The 23,732-nt window shown below is 41.5% G+C and overlaps 1 protein-coding gene across 6 annotated transcripts in view; it reads left to right on the top strand.

The window, feature by feature from the left end:
* The window catches only part of Sk (small conductance calcium-activated potassium channel), a 279,006-nt gene that overhangs the window by 221,758 nt on the left and 33,516 nt on the right, over positions 1–23,732 (top strand). For all 6 annotated transcript variants that reach the window (XM_076792011.1, XM_076792010.1, XM_076792014.1 and 3 more), the window contains one exon: positions 13,445–13,540. In XM_076792011.1, the coding sequence (XP_076648126.1) occupies positions 13,445–13,540 (96 nt within the window). The remainder of the gene's footprint in view (positions 1–13,444; positions 13,541–23,732) is intronic.

The following is a 23,732-nucleotide window of genomic DNA, read 5'->3' as shown; positions in this document are numbered from 1 at the left end:
TGCAGAATGAAGGAAAAATAAGAGAAAAGACTGAAAAAATTGGTTCGTTCGTGGAAATATTTATTGAACTTGACCTTTGATAAATTTGATGGAAGAACCGAAGGTCTTTTAAAAGAGTTCAACTTTGGTAAATATTCTCAAGGTCAAATTCGATAGGTCATAATTTCGTCTTATTTTTCGTTTATTCCGTAACACTTCACCTTGAATTCAAAAAAAGATTCATCGTTCCATCTCAATTCTATTTGAAGTTCCACAATTTCACAAAAATGCATTTTTCCATGAAAGGTCAAATATCAATTAATTTAATTATCAGGTAATTTTTCATTCTTCCTCCGTATTTTTCCGTTATTATGCAACATTTCATCAACAATTGGGGGAAAATTTCGTTACCCTATCATAACCTTGTCAGAAGTTCTACGATCTCAACACAAAAATGGCCTTCTCCGCGAAAGATCAAATTCGGTAAACATTCTCAAGGTCAAAACTAATTTCTCGCGCTTCCTTCTTATTTTTTCTACATTTTGCAACTATTCAGCTGAAATTTTGAAAAGGTCTCACGAGTCTATGTAAATACTATCGAAATCTGTACAATTTTGTCAGAAAAGTGTGGCCGCACGGAGCGATACAGTTCGACATAAAGAGGGGCGGTTCGGTAAACAGTGGTTTACGAGATCGGGGGCCGAATATAAATCGACGATCACGAAATCCGGGATTCGACACCCACGCCGCTGCACCCCCAGCAACCCCTAGCAACCCCGAAGTTTCCGTAGCGTTACATTTCCGCGACAGAACCATTCACGCCGTTTCTCTACGAATCATATTTTATCCGATTGGCTGTCGCGGCTCGCGCGACAAAAAAAACAACAAAATAAAAAAAAAAATGAAAATAGCACGCCACCGCACCTGTCATCCTCTGGCAAACTTGTTTCCTGTACGCAGCGGGACCGATTTTAATCGCAGCTGCGCGAACCAAGAGGATGAAAAATATTCCCCGACATTTCGGCTGTCTCAAGGATTTTCGCGAATATCACATTTGAATCCGAAAGTTCCGCTCGCGAAATCATTTCACCGGACGCCGGAGACACGCTCGTGTAAATGTTGATTTGCGCCCGTGCATTGTCGCGAAAACTCTGTCACAGAGATCTTCGAAACGTTTTTAAGGACATCGCGTTTCGTCCGGCTTGTTTCGCGCGAACGCCTCCGATTTGCATATTGGCGCACGCCGCGCCGCGGAGGTGATAAAAGTATTCAAATGAGAGGATTCCGCGCCGGTATTTGTATAATTATGCAAATATTTCTGCGGGCCAATTTGCGTACGCTACAATTTCATGGGAATTTGTTTACTGCGCCCGCTGGTCCCTGACTGGCTCCAAATAACATTATTTTATAGGTTTTACCGAATTTTCGGCTATATTACCGTGCGTATAATTCGGCATGTGTGTTTGTACACCGTCGCAATTGAAAGTGGACTACCACGTGTACATATAACAAAGAATGTGTAAAAATCGGATGTGCCTACTCGCAGGATAAAATCTTTCGATTGCCGTGCATTGTTCCGAAATCAGAGGAACAATGGATCGAGACAGAAGCAGGCAGACTAATTTATCGCGGTTTAATAATCGTAAAACTCGCGGCGGTGCGGTTTGGAAAACGTATCGCGGCCGGGCGTAGCGTAAACAATAAATCACGATATGCAGAACGCATCGTCTGGCTAGCGGATGCACGGATCGTTTATCAAGCCGAATGCAAAAGCCGTTCGTCGGGTCGTTTTCCCAAGGAACCCGGAACAATCGGGGGCCTCCTGATAGCAGTCGGTTCTCGACGCGTCAGACAATCGAAACTCATCTTCATCTCCCGGCCCGGCGATCTCTCTCTCTTTCTCTTCATCTCGCGCTCTCTCTCTCTCTCTCTCGTCGAACAAACAATGACCAGATGTATTCCGCTAATTTCCAAGGGCGTAACCGAACGCCACGGGTTCCCTCGGTCGAACACGACATGCGCAAAGCGGGACCACACCGTCGCCATAGAAACGTTGTGAGTCTTGAAGCTCGCGGACACGAATGCAATTTATTTATACCAGCTGGCACAGCCTGCTTTGTTCATCTTTACATAACTGGCGCCCGACGGGCAGCCTAATCTTGCGTCACGGTGGGATCCCAAAATTTTGTATTAGGAAATTCTCAAAAATCGAAAGAGACTACGGCCTCTACGAAAATCAAAATTAAGCACAAATTTAAAAATTGGGTGGAAATTCTTAGAAATTAAAACAGACTACGGCCTCTGTAAAAATCAAAATTAAGCACTCCTTGGATTGAAATCTCGGAGCTGACGATTCCAAGACGGCTCAGTGAAAAAAAACTCGCTGAAAAAAAATGAAGGTCGCCAAAAGTGTGAGCCTAAGTGGCGCCGATTCCGCCGCAATTTCGGGTTTCAATTAGGATCCTGAACGTTCGTAGAGCACATTAGCACGATCGCAGGGTGCGGTGGCTTCTACTGAGAGATCATTTAGATCGGAGCCCGGGGCTCTGTCGATTTCTTTGATAACGATGCCGCGAACAATGGCGGTGTCTGGCCGCGGAATCGATATCCGGCCGGGACGAAATGTGTGCGGAACTTTTCTCCGAGTAGCGTGTCGAGGATACTCGAGACTTTAATCAGGAATCCGCTCGGCTGCACTCGACGGTCCCGCTGTAAACAGACCGTGTAACATCGCCCGAGCACCAAGCGACGCGGAATTAGGAAAGTTTTACCGGTGCACCGACGCGACGCGTCGCGACGCCACGGCGGCAGATTCGAACCCGGACGCCTGGACGTCGACGGGAAATTGGTCCCGTCGTGCTGCGAGCCTTCTGCTTAGAATTATCCCAGGGATATTGCGGCTAATTCGGTCGCAAATTGCGCGGATCATTCGCTGAGAAACGAGAGAGACTGGTTTTTACTTGTTTCAAATTAATTTCGCACACTGGCACACGGAAACAGTTCAACAGAAAAGTTTCTAATTGGTATTGTTTTTTAAACGAGGCTGTTCGTTTCAAAAATGTTTCGAGAATTTCAGACATATTTTCCGGTATTTGTCTCTGAGGATTTGAATTTGTTTTCAACCAAGCCATTGTTGGCTGCAAATGATCGTGACAAGTGTGCAAGCAATTTAATGTTTAATATTCGGGGAATTATTTCCCGTGTCCCTATAAAGCTTCCTTACCAGTGAAACAATTATTGCAGTTTTTAAAGAAATTTAGATCCATATATTTTTTACATTTCTAGAATCAGTAGATCATATAGAAGACAATAGAAACATTTATTCAGCTTCTGTGTCTCGCAATTAACGGGGATCATTTTCATTCCGCGCAATAATCCCCAGTCTAATGGTTGCATTGAGAGACGCATTCGCAACGAGGCTGCATAAAATTTATTTAAAATTTTTACAACACATAAAAATATACGGCATTGATTCGAACAATGCATCCTCTTTTTAAGAACATTCTGAATGCTCGCGAACAGTGGAACCTTTTCCAGAATGCACAGAATAAAAAACTAGGTTAATTACCATTGTTAAAAATCCGGACATTATCTGCATAACATAAAACAGGAATAATTTTTCCATCCACATTAACGTAAAACGTAAAATCCAATACACAACTGTCAGATCACGTTTTAAAAATTGATTTTTCATGTATGCCACTGTAAAACACTGTCGGAGATAATGAAGACAGAGCGGAATTAGCATTCCATCGTTTGAAGGTCTCCTGGAATACTGTCGACACATTTTCTCGGATTAATACGGAATTATTCTATTTAAGCTGGCGTTGATCGTTGGCAATTTTCGAGGCAGCGTTCACACACGATTACACAGTGCCCCCTCCCCTCCCGCACCCCCGAAAATTGAACAGTGTCCGATATTCAATCTGGTCCCGATTCAAACACGGCTACTTATTTTATTTCGCCGATGCGCCGAACGGATATCGAATAATTAGAGGACCAATTTGTAGCGGTAACACCCCGGAACGAATGAATGAACGAGCGAGGAACGTGACGGTTCGTCGATACGTCCAGTATCGTTCATAATTATTCGGACATTGGTGAGAACTATGCGCGTGTTACCGTTACAATTGACAGTTCTAGAGCGGTGCCTCGTTGCCCCGGTAATCTGTGTCTCGAGTATTGCACTTTGTGTCTGAAATCTTCGAGACCTCTGTACGTGAAATTTTAAACGACATACTGTAGACATTATTTATCAAATATACATTTGATGCACACAATATACGAACACCGAAAATTAACTTATAAAATTTTAACCAGGTAGCAATATGTTAGAATTGAGACGCGTGGACAATGTCTTCTTCCATTTCTAAAATCGCTAGCACCAAACCAGCTCGCGTCAAACTTCGGTTAAACTTCACCTTGGCAACCCAGACATTTTTAACTTTTTCCTTTATAATCCTGTACATCCCGACGAGAGAATACCACAAGTCGAAGTTTTAAGACGAGGAATTCATCGATTCAAAAGTTACGCGTGTTTCCTCGCCCTAAAACTTCGATTTCTCGTCAAGACGTACACGATTAAAATAGTAAAAAGTGAAACATTTCTGCCACGGTGAAGTCAAGCCCAACCTTCTAGCACCACGCAGATCAAACCGGATGCACGCGATATACGAACAAAAAACTTAATTTATAAAGTCCGAAGAAGCAGCAATACGTTGAAACGAAGATCCGCGGCCAATTTACAGTTTCATTTCGCGAATGATTAGCACCGGAGCATCTGGAAGCGTAACAGGCCTCGGTTATCGCGATAAATCTCCCGGCAAAAGTTGAAAACAACCGTTGCAGAAGAACGCGAGCGGAATTGCAACCGGTCCGACGGAATATCCATTACCGGCTGTTATTAAAACTCGCATTTCCCGGGCGCGTGCAGTCAGCAGCTCCAAACAATTAATCGCGCGGCCGCTAATCGCTTCAAAACAACTGAACTAATATCCCGGCAATTTAACTCCGAGCAGGTCGGGACCCCTCCGAAACGGTGAACGGAACGAACGTACCCAATCATGGGTCGGGTTCGGTTCCGTGTCGATAACGAACAATCCGGAACAGGACCAAAACAATAACTAATCGCCGCGCCGCGTCGCGTCGCGTCGGCTAGCACAGGACGCGATACACGCCGGAAACGTCGGGCGCAAAAACCCAGGGAGAACAAACGACTGTGCAGAATAGATAAACAAAGCACGAACCTGGCCAGGACCGTGCGCCGCGTTCCGATCATTTGATTCCTGTCGCTGTAGCTTTGCGAATAGGTTCGCATAAATCAGTCCCGGTTCCGCTACCGTTGTAAGTTTCGCGTAATTGTTCGCCGATTTTTTCGAACTCGTTCTTCGGAGTGCAGAAAACAAAAGTAGAAGACAATCGCCGGTCAAAATGATACAAATAAATATTTGTGTGTACATATGTAGTAACAGGTGGGAAACTGAAGAACAATTATTCTTCAGACATGCTGCAAATTCAAATGTCACTGAAAACTTAAGAAAATTTTTCTCGTAAATGAAACTGCCATATAGTTGAAGATTGAAGTTTCCTCTTTACAACGACACTTTAAAAATTGTTTTACGATTTTTGTTTAGCTGTTTTATGAAATAAAATTGAGGAACAAGTTTGGTCGTAGTATTATGAAGTTGGCAGTACACTTTTCGTTTAAAGCTCGATAAAACGATTTTAAATAATTGTAGATCTGGGAAAAATTTTTCGGACTGTGTACTGGGTTTGAAAAAGTCGCTTGAATTTGTAAAATTTGTGAAACTTGCGATCTATGAATATTTTTTTCTGGTGAAATCAAGCTAGTTGAACTACTGTACCTTTTAAATAACTATCGAATAACGAACCAATTACAATCAATTTCAGCGAAACGGTGTGACAGCTAATTTTCTTTTATTGCCAGCATTTTCTCTTAAGCCTCAGACCCAGAAATTTGAATTTTCACGCCGAAAAATCCCCGAGTAGCAAATCAGGCGAATATGGGGGTTCCGAAGCTTTTTCGTTTCCGAGAAGTAAAAAGCGCGTCGAGAGGAACCTATTTTCACAGGGCGCGGTAGAAAAAGAGGAAAATTCTGAATTGCCGGGAAATCACCTCGAACACAGTAATACGCACACATGACTGAGTACTTCGAAAAAAAAGAACATAATCGAATTGTCATATTTTTCGATATATCGCTTTTTATTACATCAGCTATTGAATAACCAGGTTGAACAAATGAAGTGCGAGTGGCACAGCGTGCGTTCTCGTTCGCTGTAAATAAATCGAGAGTGTGAAATAAAATTTTTTTTTATGTCAGCCTTCGTTTTACAGAAAATCGAGTCAATAAATTCGTCGGATGCCGGTACATCGTCGGCAAAAAGTTATGGGACCAGGTGGCCGTATTAATGGAGAAAGAAAACATTACCCCGGCGAAAGATTAATGAGATTTATTTATGAAAATGGAGCACAAATGATTCGTGTAACTAATGGCTCCATAAATTTTAGTGTATCGTTGCAAAATAATATTAATCCCGTTCATTAATCATCCGAGACTCGTGCTTTTGGCGGACAGTGTACGCGCTGTACGGAACACTTTTACGAGCTAATTTTGTGCGAGTGGTTTGGCGAAAAAGAGATAAAAAAATTCTTTTCCCCGTCCCTTAAAATTGATCGTACTTTCGAAATTGTTTGCACCATAAAAATTACGTTGTGGGCAGTCTCTGACTGTATAGAAATTCTTTTGCATCTTGCTTTATCTACATCGGTACGCTAATACACATTTATTTTCGAAATGACTAACAAAAAAATGAATCGAAAATGAATTTGTGTATCTAGAAACAATAGTGTAACGAAGACGAATTCATTTTGAAATGTAAATGCATCACTTTTGGCTGTTACTGTACATGCACACTGAATCGACCACAACAAGCTTGTGCTGAAGTATTTGAATACATGTCCACGTCTGTCAGAACTGCGGCAATATTGTCATAAACTGTTGTCTTTGCTATAGTAACCTCAAAGCTCCCTTTTGTGTAATTTGTATTCACAGAAAATGAAGGAATATAAATATATTTCATATATTGTACTAGATATTATTTTGAAAGTCGTTTTTAACAATGCACAGTAGAATAAGCTCGTTTGAGTCAGGCCGCAGCGTCTCCACAATCTTTCGTAACGGGCTACAGTAGAATAAGCTTGCTCGAGTCAGACCACCGCAAGTATTTACTTTGAAATTCAGAACGTTGTCGCATCTAATATTTTACCTTTGTGGGGAGCTTCACAAAGCATATTTAATGAGAGTACAATTATATTAATTACGTCATTGTTACACCAGTGAAATAGAATTATAATGCTAACCAACAGTACACAGATTGTAAATTATGAAATACAAGAAGTTAAAATCTTTAACCTGGTTCAGTGAAATGAACTTATTTTAATCAGACTGCAATAAGTACATTAAAATTTTGCCTGCTCAGCTCGGACCTTTACTACTGTGAAAAATTGCATTCGGATCATAGATTTGCGATTTTCTAGTACATTGAGCTACACTATGATTGCTTAAATCGCTCGGTTAGAACAGATTTGTTATCGTCTTTAGCAATACCACGATCTAAATCATCGAACGTAGTACGAAAGCGAATTCCGCTGACAGTATCACCACTTTGCGATCGAGACAATTTAATATCAACTTTTCAATATGAACAATAAGGATCCATTCATTTCGTTAAATCTTCGTGTCCCCGCTAGGATTCTCGAAAATCCCTGACAACTGTGCCACGTGGACCAGAAATTTTCGTGTTCGCGCGAAATCGCACGGATCCGCGGAAAATGGATCCCGGGCCGTCAACAATGCGATACGCCGAAACAAATTATCGGACTACAAACCCCGTGCCTCCGGTTCCATTTCATTCGTAATCAATAATCCCCTTTCACGGAGCTCGCGAGACCACTCAAGAAAAGTGCAACGTTGCGGATTTGGCCGCGCGTCCGCTCGGGATTAAGTCCTGCTGGTATTATTGACAAAAGGAGCGAGAGAGAGAGAGAGAGAGAGAGAGAGAGAGAGAGAGAGAGAGAGAGTCCATCGTTGGTTGCCTTCCAAAATTACGATTCCGCCTCGGCGAGTGGTTTTCCACGCCGTTGTACACGCGAGATGCCAACGTGTTCCGCAAGCCTTCTGATGAAACATTGATCACTATAATTCTTCCGATCGAACTGACGAACTCCCCGCGAAATCGAGTGGGCATCGGACTGATGGAGAATTGAGTGGTATACAATGATGCGAACGGATTCGAGCAACACTTCCGGCTGACAACTGGGAAACGTGATGCGTAGTTTGTTGGAGATTTTTAAGTATGGACAGGTTCGATGATTTATAGGAAAATAATTTTCGGAGGTATTCGAACGAGCTTTTTTAACTTGAATAGTAGCAATTTGCAAGTGGTCAAAGTGTGGCAACATGGCAAAAGTGTAATTCTTTACCTTCGTTCAGTATTTTGCTCCTGGCACGAGGTAAATTTTTTTTAGAAATTTTCTATAATTCCTTGTACAATTATTTCATAGTGGTGCCGGTTTAGCGAACCTCATGATTCGTTTCTTAAATTGTAGCCGAGTGAATAGGTATCGATTAAAATTGTTCTCCGATTCGCCCAGCGTCTGGGCGTGTCAAAGTTTCTAACAACAATACGCTGGTTAGTATTCTTCTTTGTTGTTTCAGAGCTAATCTGGTGGGGAACTAGCATAAATAAAATATCTTCGTAGGATTTCACGGTCTTTGAAGCATTCCGGGTCCATTGTAGTTGATGCACGGTAGCTGAAACGTCACAGTGAGACGTGCTCCTGTCATTTAACGCGAAGGTCGAGCCCGAACGTTACAAGCCGTGTCTCTCTGCGGCTAATTTATATTCCTCTTAGTGTAACTAATTAACTGACTGCCTGCTGTTATAGAAACCGCAGGTTCGCCACCGCCAAACCGAAATCTGGCCACGGGACGTAGCATTCGCTCGCAGACTGATTAAATCGGGACAGCGTTTAGTCTACTCATTCCTTAACCTTCTCCGCACGACAACGACAAAGAAAATTGCCACAAATGTTCATTTACATTATCCTGGCAAATGTGCCGTCCTTTTTGTGCGATTAGGATTCATTAAATCCTGAATTATCATAAAGAAACTCCGCACAAGTTTCTTATAATACTTTAAAAAATTCAACGAAGTTCAATCGTTAAAATGCAAACTGAATAAACAGAGCTTGTGGTTTCTCCTCACGAGTGGTATTCACTGTCCACAATAATATTTTGTGGTACTTACTGCAACCATCGTCCCCACTATAGTCTTCCCAGCACTGAGAAAGGGTGGGGAGACAGATCAGCCAATAGGACGGTCGCATAATCTCGCTCGCTGCTCTACAGCGACGTCATCAGTCGCAGACAGTATAATTACAGCGAGAGGCCGGAGTACGATTTAATTTTCTTGGACTTTTATAGAGCCATCCGCGAGAGAGACAGAGAGAGAGAGAGAGAGAGAGAGAGAGAGAGAGAGAGAGAGAGGCGAAAGAAGCGTCATTTGTAATCGCGGGTGGCGATAAAAATTCAAGGTCGCCGGAAAATTGAAGAGAGAAGAAGGCCGAGCACCGTTAGGTCCGCGATGAAGAACCCTCGAATCACTCGAAGCACTCTGCGTCGAGTATTCTCTCTGTAATTAAATCGAGGACGTCAAGTTGCGAGAGTGAGAGAGTGTGTGAGAGAGAGAGAGAGGGAGACAGTACTGACGTTGTGCAAAGTGGCCGTCCGAAAGAAGTAGAAAAATGAACAGAATACTCTAACGAGAACCGAGGGGCCGGATATGGTAACGAGTTCGTCGACGTATCATACTCGAGCTCGCGGACCGAGGGAACATTAATTTCGCGTGATCCCTTTTTCCGAACAGCTGAACGTTTCTCTTGGATCCCCTCGCGTCGGACGAGAAATGGAAACGATTAAGCGAACAGTTTACATTGAAACATTTCCACTCGAAGCATTTTAACACCGCCATTCGGACATCTCATTTGATTCAACGCTTGACGTACGAAGGTGACACGATCGGCGTTCTTCACTAACCGGGTTTTCTTATTGTTAATCTGTATATCAATTTTTGCTAGCTTCGACACCAGTCGCGAAAATATTACAAACCTCCTCGAAGATCTTCAATTATTTTCGGAAAATCGTTTTCACATTTACGGTCTCTTTTTATCTGTCGGAATTGATAATAAGACACAAATCCAAAGCGATGCAATACAATGTTTACTCTATATATGTCCCAAATGCCTGGTCGATAAAAGTCCCAGAAGTATCCATACTGCCGCGGGGTAAAGTATAGTATTTCCTGGTCGATATATGTCCCTGACTGGGCCCGTGTTTTGGACATATATTGAGTAAACACTGTACACAGTATAATTGGCATGAAAATTTACAATCTTATACATTGGCATGAAAAACAATAAAAATATATTTATAGGGGTCCCTGAGTGACCCCCCTTCGTATTTTAAGGTATAACTGAATCCTTACAGAGAATAAAAATTGTCTGCATCGATTACAGGAGACAGTAGCCATATTGAAGTTTCTTCCTTTCTTCAGCAATCATAATGGTCGGGAATAATATATCAATTTAAAATTGCATCAATCTGTTTCTGCAATAAATGCATAAAGACTACACGCGACCTTTCCGTTTTATCTGTACGGGATCGAGTGTGTTCACAATTGATTAAACGTGAAGACTTTCAAGGGACATTCGAGTGCAAAGGGCTAAAAAATTGACTGTATCCATTCGCTTAGCGTGCCAAGCTTTATCCGCGGCTCCGATCCGTGTCGTTTACATTTAATTCAAGATAACTACGAATTCGCATGCACAATACGAATAAATATAATATAATCTGATTATACCGGGATTATCGATCGCGAACGGTTCTTAACTAAACAGACCAACGGTTCCGTGCGCTGTTCAGCGCGGACGATGCGAACGGGAGCCGTAACTTGTTTATTTTCCGAGAGAATTCATGCTCGATGAGCACCAAATTTGATTACTCATTTTATGTCGGCCGTACTCCACGCGGATTACGCTGTTAGTAGTAAAGGCCGCGTAAAGGCTGGATTTAAGGCACCGAACACCGCGAATCCATGCCGGAATCAAATCTATCGATCCGCCCAAGAATAAAACCGAGTAAACATCCGTAAACGGAATCGACGATGCAATCTCGCGTTTGCCGTGGTGCTTTTTGCGTTTGAGAAATTTTCTGTGTTTCTAATTTTTGTACTACGTCGCAGAAAAGCGAGAACTTTGGGATCATTTACTTACCAGAAGATTATCGAGCCTCTGCTGGATAAAGCACGCTTATCACGAAAAAATTATTAATAGGCTTCGAACGAGTCATCGGGTTTACCACGATCAGCATATTTCAAGAAAAATGTGAAACCAAAGTTAGCAAGCATTCCGCCCTTTCAAGATGTCCCTCGAAAATAACAGAAACCATAGTTCGCTCGGAACGCAGGAAACACTGAGTACAGGCATCCCCGGTTTTCCGGGTGCCAAAACAAAAAAAAAACAATATGAAAATTCTTCCTGTGGCTGTGCGGAAAACAAAGAAAAAAAATGTTTCTCTCGTAAATCCGAAGGGGTATGTTTCTTTTTCGCAACATTCGTTGCACGTACACGGGGAAGGGCGATATGGGAAATTTATTTTTCCCCGGCAGGCTTCCTTTTAGGAGTCTCCCTGGTTTGACAGTTTATCAAAATTGTACAAAATTCTTGCTTTTTTCAGTAGTAATCATTAAGCTCAGTAAATCAATTTTTCTCAAAACAGACATTTAGTGGTTTACACCTGTTTACTAATGCTACTATAACTTCGAAGAAACTGATTATTGTTACTTGAAAAAAATTGAGTACATTCTCGAAATACTAGTTAATAATCGTGCCAAGTTTGCAATCACAATACTCGGTACCTTAGTTTCAAAAAATTTCCGAAGATTGCCTTATATTCAACGCATCAAATTTTTCTCGAAACAGCTTTTTGTGACGTATACACTTCAGCTGTTATAGCTTCGAAGAAACTGATTATTGTTACTTGAAAAAAATTGAGTACATTCTCGAAATACTAGTTAATAATCGTGCCAAGTTTGCAATCACAATACTCGGTACCTTAGTTTCAAAAAATTACCGAAGATTGCGTTATATTCAACGCATCAAATTTTTCTCGAAACAGCTTTTTGTGACGTATACACTTCAGCTGTTATAGCTTCGAAGAAAACGATTATTGTTACTTGAAAAAAATTGAGTACATTCTTGAAATACTACATAATGATCGCAGCAAAGTTTGGAGTTCGAGTACTCGGTACCTTTGTTTCAGAAAAATGGGCAAATTCGTCCCGTAATCAGTGCACCAAACCAGCCAGAATTTACGACTAAACTCGGGGCTGGTTAACGTCTTCGATAAAGTCACGGCGTTCGACTTATACGAGCCGACAATAAGTAACTCGACGCGGACGTCTGAATATTTCATTGGATCTAATCTACGCGCTGGTCGCAGCTAGCAATTAGGCAACGCGCGAGAAAACTCCCCCTCGCCGGGGGATGGTTGCTCGGTAACTTTAACGAATCGGCAGGCGGGCGGAAGTTCCCGAAGAAATGTTCGCGCCCTCCGCCGCGCTTTGGTCGTCGACTCAATTACATTTAACGATAACGCCCGCTGACGAGCATCGGGAAAGCGCGAGCTTTTAATCGCTTCTGAATTCTTCGCCGACAATATCACCGCCGCGGCGAATGCTGGCTTCGTGCTGAGAGCGGCTTGTAACTTTGGCAATTCAAAAAATTTCGAAACTTTTCGCGAACGCAGTTCTCGCGATGCTAATAACGGAACAATTTTTCTCCTGGTGGGGAAATAGGTCCTGCGGGTGGGAACACCCTCCAAAGAAACTTGGATTTTTAATATTAGCGTGGATATTCAGGAAACCGTATGACATGCAGGAAGAAAGTTTACTATTTTTTCGGGTGTATAATGCAAGAAGTTAACGCTCAAAAAATTACGTGTAGTGCGAGTGAATTTTTAAAGAGAAGTTTCTGTTGGAAATATGTTTCAAATCCGCAGTATACTGCATATATTTTGTTGTACTGAATTTTTGAATCATAGCCATTTTATATATGAACGAGTGGAAAAGGAAAATAATGTAAACATTCTTTATTGCTATTTTAAGTTCCTCTGAAATAAACTGGTAGAAGGAAGAAAATAATATTGGTTTGATGTGGATACAAATTTTTGCAGTTTATCCGAACCGAGTCGGTTAGAAGGAAACAAAAATTGTATGTCTGCTTGCCTATTGTGGGAGGAACTATGTAAATTTAAGTGGCGGTAGTATAAGGGCAATTTATCATTGCAGAGCCGGGATTTACGGAGGACGATGTTTTATGTTCCAGGCCTCGTTTTACTCGACAGCATTGAAAACCCTGATCTCTGTGTCTACTGTGATACTGCTTGGCCTCATATTTGCTTACCATGCCTTAGAAGTTCAGGTGCGTATAAAAATTCCAATAGACTGCCTACAACGGCGGCCTTGTAATCTGCATGTAAACAATTTACTAAAATAATTTCCTAAAAGGAGAATTTTATTTTACGTCAAAAACTATCCAGCACATTTTAAACGAGACAAAATCATTTCACATTCTTAGTAAAAGATAAACTACACGTAAATTGTTTAAATAGATTCAGTGAATTTCGAAGACAGAAATATATCAAATTCATATAACAAATACATATAATACGTTCAAAAGTCTTTAATCCTTTAAATGCATTAAATTAATCTTCTTTGTACAATCCCCCAGAATTTCATTTAATTAATGAATTAATTCTGTGCTACTCGTTGAACTCACAAATGTGATAAACAGTGAACAAATATACTACAGTAAAAAATATTGAACGTTGAGGATTTTTATAAAGTGATATGTATATACTTTAATATTAGGGGATGAAATGCACCTCTGAATTTAATATGTTTATTATAAGATCCTGACAAATGTTCACTGAAGAAATATATTTTAAATTAATATATGATAACATTATTAATATAAAAATATTTTATTACACCTCAATATTAAAGGACAAAATACACCCCCTTAATATTGTACAAATTACAGGACTTGAAGATATTCGTTAAAGAGCTAACTACCAAATTGAATATTTTTAAAATTGCTACTAAATAGTACAACAACATTTTAAATTATCTCAATATTGAGGGAGAAAACTCACCCCTAATTTTGTAGATTCTGAAATCCGCGCAAAAGCTCGAGGAACTAATTATCCAAGAATATTGATTCTAATTACCCACCACAAATAAAGGAAGCATCAAGGAACCACCCCAACATCACGTCGAAGGCGCAATTATCCTCCGCATCCCCTAAAATATCTCTTGATTCCAGGGTAGTAGTTGTTGGCAACATTTCCAATCGCTCTTCTCATTCCCATTAAAAAGAAATCGAACGGTAATCCGAGGTACAAAAACTCGATCCCCTAACACTGTCAGAGGGTTGTTCTCACAGCTAACACTCTTGACAGTCATTCGAAACCATCCCCGTCTGGAAGAGAGCTCGCGGACGCGTGAAATCGCGACAGTTGTGAACCGCCGCGGCCCTTAATAATCATCTAACGATGATTAATCGTGTAATTGATATGGAACTAATTATCCCACACGGTTCCAACGGTTGCTTGAGCCGTTCCCATCCCCTCCAACATCCTCGGGCAATGTCTGATTAATGACCGTGAAATTCCGTCGGCACAAAAGTGGTATTAAGCCGCGGAACCGGTGAATAATGAACGATCGCCGAGTGATAATTCGCTTGGGCCGTAAGTGAGTGAAGATTTAACGACTGGTTGGAGGATCGATGAAAGGGCCGATTATCGAGGACACTCCCTTCTGTCCAGCTTTCAATTTCAGCGGCGGATAAAGGGGTTGGTAATGGAATTTGAGGTTCTTCGCTTTCCGTGATTGCGAATCGAGTTTGAGGGATGTTTTAATGCCCTGGAGGGCGATGACGTTATCTTGTAAGTGTCAATTAATTAGCTGAAAATTGTTTAACCACCCCGCTGCGTTCTTCGGGTACTTTCTGACCCACTGGCATACTCGTATCTTGGCGAAGACAATTTTATGGTTTGGAAAGTTCTGCGAAAATTGTAACTAGTGCACTGGTTCCCTTCGTTTCAAAAATATTATTCTAAGTTTATTGTTGAACCGAGAACTGCATCAGTATTAAAATATTTGGTGTTCAATGTGTAGAAATTTGATCGAACTTGAAGATTTAATTTGCTTCGGAACAAGATTTCATGAACAAGAAAAATGGAATTTTTAACAATTTATTGAATGCAAATAAATTTAATAATTTGAACATTTCTTTTTTAATTAAGTTGTCTTGTTTGACCATAAAGGGCTGAAGAAACGAAAATGGTCGATACGATTCTTCGCACATTAAAAAATGTTTTTATAGTTCGTGTTTGCGTGTAATCGATACATGAGCCACGTTGCTATAAATAAATCAGTCTAGCTCAATTAATCAGGCTCATAAATAGTGCTGTTAGCATTTTATAGTGCGTAACAATGTTTTCCTACATCGATGTTAGGCGATATTATTCTTTTAAACCGAAACATGAAGATTCTATGAAGACAAGGTAACATAAAACCGCTATTAAATTTCGTTCACATCGACATTTCTTTGTGTCTCATACAATTGCACAAAGATGCATACAAATCCACAGTTTAATTAATGCATTAATTTACAGCTGTTACCACGTTAAAAATTACTAAAATCGGTAATGTACGTGAACCTAAACAAGTGCAATTTGTGCTCCGTTCGTTTGGGAGCGGACGGAAAAGTGTTTCACGATCCGATAAGGTTATGCGAAACGGCGGCAACTGCATTCGTCAAATACGTATTTCGATTACAGTAGATTCGCTAAATGCGAGGGATCCACTTGATTTGATAACCGTTCTGACAATGCACCTGAATGGCTCGTAAAGTTCTCTTTTCCGCGATCGTTTCGATCAGCTCGAACACGAGGGCGCACGTGTGCGCGACTTTACCAGAATCCCGTCGCGACAAAATCGAAATTTTACGGGCGCCCTCGAATAATGTCGAGCAAAGCTATGGGGGTTAATACTTTAATATCACCGGTACTAAAAACGAACGGAAAAGATTAAAAATGAAAACGATAGCAGCACTTCGAGCATAAACTTTGAATTTTTCCGACCTCTTTCTGTCTTCCAGACGCCCCGTAAAAATAGAAAAAAAAATTTTCGGCGTGATTGTCCTACCGACGATAGTCGCACATGCTCGGTGAAGATATTTGCATAATTTCGGTTCGATCGGTGCAGTCATCTTTTAAGGAAACGGTGTTCTAGGACGATGTACTATAGTTATAATCGATCGAAAAGGATTAAAACGTTCGCCACAGGTATTTTCGCGGGCGATAATTAATTCCTTGTTGCGTTACTCCCGGGCCGCGTCACAATGAACTTCATTGCCTTTTGCTTTCGCGTACGACGGACCAAACAATTCGGCCGACATTACTCCGTGCGTTACTTCATTGTCCGCGGGTATTGTCTCGTTCCAGTCCTTCGGGCACGATAACTTTACGTTCCGTTCTCGCGATTAAACCGTGTCGAAACGGCCGCGTGTTTCGGCAATTCAACGCCGCGATATCGGCACTCGGTTTCTAAACGGACGCGCGACCATAAACGGCCGGCCATTTCGCGAAACATGCACGCTCCGACTGCATTCCGCTGCCATTATCGGCCCCGATTGCTCGGACACTCGCCCGACTATGTTAATATTAACAGCTCCGGCCTGGCGACAATACCAAAAATCTTTTACGACCGTCTGGCACACCTCGTCAGACTTCACAATTTTCGCACATGTTTTCATAGTTTTTTGTTTCGATTGTAAATTATTAGATGGCTGCGAATGTGCGCGTTTCGACTGCATTTCGCTGCATATTAACAGCTCCAGGTTTGTGACAATACCAAAAATGGTGTACGATGTTCTGGCACACTTTGCTCGTTCGCAATTTCAGCACATGTTTTTCTATTTCATTACTTCAAATGTAAAATAATTGGCCAGAGTATTGACATAACTATTAATTTTTGATCTGACAATTAATAATACCATTTCTGTGGTAGGCTAAAACGCGAATTATACAGGTATGTACAGATTGAAATAGAAGGCTGTGGTCTAAAGTGTGAGAGAATATTCTTGAACATTGTTCTTTAGTTCTGTTTCTAAACCGCCAATTTCTCACTGATTCGTAAATTTTTAATGGAACGGGCGTGATCGAGGAGCGGTCACTTTAAAAATTTATCGAACGGTTTTAAAGGCCCTCGCGGGGTTTCGACGGAGCTTCGATTGTATTTTTAATTAGAGAATTTTTGGCGACGGTTCCAACTGTGCCGAACACCTCTCCAATTCTCTGGGAGAAAGCTTTATCAGATTTGAAGCGGCCGCGCTCGGCGCATTGTATCGCTTTAATCGAGCATTGTCAAGCCAGCCTTTTATTTTATCTATTCCAGCTGAACGTTTCTATTCAGTATCGTCTAGGGAGAAGAGTGTTATGTAACTTTCATTGCAAGCAATTTGTAAACAAGAATAGCGGCTCGCCGGGAAAGAATGCTATCCCTGTTCCGGCGTTTATTCGATTCGTGCACGTGTAAAATTCGCATTCTCGAAATTGCGTTTCGCGATTCAAACGTATCGAGTCATTCAACATGCATGTTCAGCTCGATTCCAATACTGCCGAACCAATGGCCCCTGAAAACGTTCGGTCTTGCGTTACTTTCACGCTTGACCTGACAACAATTTCGCAACTACAACGTCTAACCCTTCTTCGTTGTTTAAACAAAACAGATTAGAACACTTCTTCTCAACGCGTTTTAATAGATTTCGTACGATATTAAATTTTTCCTTGCACCCTTTCCGTGTATTCTGAAAAATTTCATTCGCGGACGAAAGCTTGTACAAAAGGATATTACTTTATATTTTCAAGGGGACATCCTCTTCTATAGCGCGCTACGTATTTTTCGTTATCGCACCGCGTTCTGTAGCCCGCGAAATTTTCACTTTTAAATTTATTGTGTCGTCAGATTTTCTTTGAAATATCATTTGCCTAATATAATGCAACACAAAATGAAATTTCTCCGGTTCTATCGTGATATTCGGAATGCATAAAACAGTCGTAAAGCGTACATGGTAGAAAAAGGAGTGTATTCCATCAAGATCGGCAGCACGCTAGCGTATCGTGATCTCGAGTTCACGGAGAAACCGTGAAACGATGAAACAGCACGCGAGTAGATACGCAATTCAACCCTCATCCGCTCCTCGTGTCAATTTGATGCAGGTTTCTTCTAAACAGCACACGTTACGATAACCATAGAACGGTTGAACGGCGCATACATGGAAATAGCAATTCAGTTTTATCGAACACTCGTCATTGATCCCATATAAAGGGAAAAGAATGGTTGAGTATCAATAGCTATCTAAGCGAAGTATCTGTGGTACGTAATCAAACATTTTTATATGCATTTCTGCTGTTTTTTTACTGTTTGAAAAATTCCTGTTACTTACGAACGATGCGAACAATTTCATCGGCGCTGTGTCTGATCGTAACCTGCCGATTCTACTTCTGGGAAATAGTAACGCAAGATCCAAACGATATATTTTTATGAGACTTTGCAGGCTTATTTTTAGACATTTAAGCTACACGTATGAATTTTTATAGCCCGCAATCTTCGGAACTGTAGCAACTATTTTTAATCAAGCAGACTAAGTAATGAAGCACAGAATCTCTCGAATTGGACAATTCTGGAGGTAACAGAATTCTTCTGAGAGAACGAAATAGTATATTTTTATGAAACTTTGCAGGCTTATTTATAGACATTTAAGCTACACGTATGAATTTTTATAGACCGCAATCTTCGGAACTGTAGCAACTATTTTTAATCAAGCAGACTAAGTAATGAAGCACAGAATCTCTCGAATTGGACAATTCTGGAGGTAACAGAATTCTAGTGAGAGAACGAGATGATATATTTTTATGAAACTTCGCAGCCTTATTTATAGACATTTAGGCTACACGTATGAATTTTTATGGACCCCTATCATAAGAAGTGTAGCAATTAATCACGATGGAGCAGAATAGTGAAAAAAAGCAGCGTGGCGTCGACGTTTGATGAATCGTTGCATCACGGGCGGCAGGTATAGTTATTCGACTCGGGGGCCTGATTTTGGGGGAGCGTTTTCCAACGATCTCGTTTTCACCGGGGCGCAGTTTCACCGGAAACCGCGTCGTTCTGCGGTATTATGCCGCGAGCGTGCAGCTGCTAGCGCAGCGTCGCGCGATAACGCAATTAGACCGCGACCGGGCGCGTTCGTCATCGCGAGAACAATTCGCAATTTTCTCGCGGCCGCGCCGGCAATCGAGTTTTACCACTCCCCGGTTGTGCCGCCCCTGTAACTCGATCGGAATTCAGGGATTCGGGGACAGGAATTCGGCGTCGACTATCGGGAGCCGGTCATAATCACGGTATCAACAAGCTTCGCCGATTCATGGCGTCGCGAAAGCTCCGCAAAAGCTTCGCAAAAAGCCAGACCCGATTTTTCGTCTCTCGAATTCGCCACTCAATTCGCGCCGACAAATCCGGACGTGTTAGCAACTGCAGTCGGCTTTTGCATGCGCTTGTTTTGCAACGAGCGCACGCACCGCTTTCGCACTTTTCTTTCGATTCGTCTCGCTCGACGCGGATTTATTCCGCTTCGGATCGGTTTGTAACAGAAATCGACACTGTTGCGGACCGATCTGCACGCGTTACGGACGCTAATAATTTCAGAAAATGTGTGTTCAAGAGCAGAACGTACAGAAACGTCAAATTCGATTCTAATCCCCTGCGTTATCACGGTACTGATCTATTCGTTCTACTGAAATCGTTTACCTCGATCACTTGTCCTAATAATTGAAATTGTCTCCTGTAGAACTACACGGAATAGAGAACTGAAAAGTCGGAGATCTTATTAATCGTCGGAAAATTATGTCCAGTAGTCGCACACAGCTCGCGAGCGTTGATAGCATCGTTTATCTGGCGGTATGCAAAGCGAAGGCGTTCCCGCCGGAAGAACTTAGCGTGGAAAGGATTAATTACCAAATCATTTGTACCCATGAGCCAAGACAGAATGCTTCCGTGATCCCGATCTGGCTCGTCTTATCGCGTAGTCCGTCTGACGATGTTCCCCGTAATTGATGACAGGCAAACCTACGGATCCTTCGCAGTAGTATGAACCGTCGCGAGTCAGACACCGGTACCCGTACGGTCGCGCGGCGCGGCGATAACGGTTTCTTCGGGTTCCCATCGGAATCGTAATCTCCTTGCTTGTATATCAGACCGAATGTATTGTATTATGCTGCGGGCTCGCTCTTCGCGTGCACTATCTCCGCCGATAATCGGGGATCAAACAATACGGACCGAGGACTGTTACCGAAATCCGGCGGTCGATGCTGAAATTTCCCTGTTGGAATTACAACATTGATCCGCTGGAACGCGAACCACACGAAGCTCCTTGTGTTCCGAGAGCTTGACGTTACGCCGATTATTCGAAGTTTATGGTTACTGCAATTGTCTAAACAACGGCAGCTGCGAAATCGTGCTTCTCTTCGATTCGCTAAGGTGTCCTCGGTTCATAGGGAACGCTTTAGAATTTTTTTCCGATAAACTGAGTGAGTCAGCTTAGTGAAAGTTTTCGGGATCGTTTTGTACATGTTTAAACTATGTTCATGAATTTTTATATGTTGCTGTGACTGGACCTGCAATTATTATTCACCGGGGAAACGAGTTAAACGATTTGGGAAATTGTATGTTTTATCGTTTACTCTTATTCTGTTTCGCGATGAATAAATGCTACATTTTGTGTGACAACGGGCTGTAAAAATTCGTGCACGTAGCTCGAATGTCTATAAATCAGTCTGTAAAGTTTCATAAAAATTCATCATTCAGTCTCTGTGAAAAAATCCCAGAATTCACTGCCAACTGAGATCGGAAAATTAAAACCACTTGATCGTGACTAATTGTACTGATTCTGTTCAGTTCCGAGTTTCTCCCGCTAGTTCGACAATTCCTGTAATATTGTAAGAGAGATGAAAGTCCAATTAAATCTTGAATAAAATTCTATTCGGTCTAAATTAGCTGAAAAGTGGTGCGAGCACTATCCCACCCGTAGATTTTGTTTCAAATATTTCATTCTATGGTAAGAATGAACGTTTAAAACAATGATGAATCACTCGAATTAAATCGCGCGCAGCGCATGGTAACGACGACGAATAAATTCAGGGAAACCTATTGTCGGGGATTAGTCGACAATCCGGAAGACGAATAAACGGTTTATCGATAAACAAAACGGGTGGAGTTTCGCCGAGCGATTCTCCCTTTATCGGGAAACAGGATTTTACCGTGGAAATAATAAGCAACGGAATCGCGTTACAGGATAAATCGTTTAACCCGGCCGCGGATTAATAGTGATCAACGGATCGATGTTATTTTCCACGGTGAGCGACAGAACGAATACCGGCGAACGTCCGTGGACAACATTTGCATCCGTTTAATTTGAGTTAGTTCCGTAGTTAGCGACGATTCGCAACAAGTTTGATATTCCCCGTTCGACCGTTCCGCGTTCTGTAATAATTAAAATAATTGGAGTACGAACGGGATTATTTTCGGCCCGTTGAACGGAATTTGCGGCGAAATAATCATTTGCAGGAAGCCATTTTTCTGTCGTTAAGCTGCTTAATTACGAGTACCTCAATGCAGGGAACGCAGTCAGCCGAAACTGACTTACTGCGAGTGTATCAAACACCGGTGCATCCTTTTTAACATATACTTTGGTCTTGTGACATGATCTCGTGAAAATTTTTACGTTTAACAATTCGTTCCGTTGGTGAACTACTTTCCTTTCATTTTTGCAATTTCAAGTAAAGCGGAGGAGAATAAAGTATACCTTTTTTTAATGTATCATTACATTCAATTTTAGTAGAACTACATTTAAGTAACGTAGAATAAAATGTACACTTTTAATGTAATAATTCATTAAATGTTAGTGCAACTAATCTCATTAAATTCTGAGAATGTCTTTCGTTCTGGTAATGTGGCGTTTAAGGAAACGTCGAAACCGTGTTTGCCGCTAAAGAAGAATGGATTTCTGAGTAGCATTGTTCGACTCGTACGGAATCGTTTTCACGGTTAAAATCACACCGAATGTCGCCCAGAATCGATAAAGTTTATTATATATTTCTCTGTTCGCTCCCTTGGAATACAGCAGATGTAATAACGCGCATGACAGCACTCGACCGATCGGCCATCTTGACGCCTATCCATGCGTCGCATTAAAATCGACAAAAGGTGCGTGCAAATGATACGATTCCCTTCGATCCCTGTTTATATTTTTCTTATCGATATTAACCGATAAACAATACCGAAAAGCACAATGGACGTCCACATCTTCGCTTGGCCAGCAATTGCTAGTTATATCAGGTTTAATAAAAGAATTAATCTCATACATAATTGAATAAGTGCATTCAAGAATTTTTAACAGTGGAGCTAAGGAGCAGTGGAAGTTACTATTTTACAGTATTTCATACAAATAACAAGGTCGTATTTTTATCACAATATGTGCCCAAAGAAATAATACAATCTCGATCATTTTAAATCTCTATTAAAACATATTTTGACTGTTGGAAATCAAATGGTAAATAAATATTCGAACGGATCTACTCACTGCTTCCAAAAAGTCCTGAAAATCCTCTGGCTTTCAAGGGTGAAAAAGCCGCGATCTTTCGCATCTCAAGCTCATTACTCTCGAAAGAGCGAACTGCCTCGCGTAAATTTTTAATCGGCCAATTCCAGGTTCGTTAACCACCACCAAGCCGTTTGCGATTTGTTTCCCGCGAAGAAAATTGCATAGCAATTCCGTGGAGTCTCGGGGTAAGTCGGTATTCTGCGGGGTAGCTGGTCGTTCCGGGACAGGCCGCATAAATCCAGGCAAAGAAGAAACGTACATCAGCCCCCTCGCTGGCCGAACACAGTCGGATTTGCAAAAAGGGCTGGGAATAATGCAGCCTGCGAATCCCTTTCCGGAAAATACGCTTTCGTTCGTTTCTGGGTGATAGGGGTGCAGAGGGATGAGGGCATTGCGCGCTAACCCCGTGTCTTATTCAACCCCCGTACCGGACGTGATGTAGTAGAGAAATTCACGGGACGGCGGGATGAGTACGTCCGACAAGAACACGAAAAATGTTTTTTTCCTTTGTTTTTTGTTCGCGTTCAAACAACTCTTTGGGATGAATTGTTACGTGCTCCGGAAAATTAGCTTCCGACTCTTGACAGACTTCGCGAAATTTTAGTGCTCGTTGAATTTGTTACGTCTCCGCCGGATGGTTTCGTGGTAAACAGTTTCCAAATTTTTTGAAAAGCATATAGAATGCAAGGTTGTAGACATTTTTGGAAAGCATGTTGAATATAAAGTTCTGCACATTTTTAAAAATTATATTGAATGTAAAATTGCAAACTTTTTCGGAAAGGATTGTAATGTAAAGAAATGTTTAAAAAACGTATAAAATTTCAAATTATAGACAGTATTGTAAATTGTGGACTTTATCAAGGAGGATTAAGATGTGAAAGAGCAG

Source organism: Halictus rubicundus, chromosome 8, assembly GCF_050948215.1.
Source record: "Halictus rubicundus isolate RS-2024b chromosome 8, iyHalRubi1_principal, whole genome shotgun sequence".
Lineage (NCBI taxonomy): Eukaryota > Metazoa > Arthropoda > Insecta > Hymenoptera > Halictidae > Halictus > Halictus rubicundus.
The sequence above is the reverse complement of the archived record's forward strand: the minus strand, read 5'-3'. Positions and strand labels throughout refer to the sequence as shown.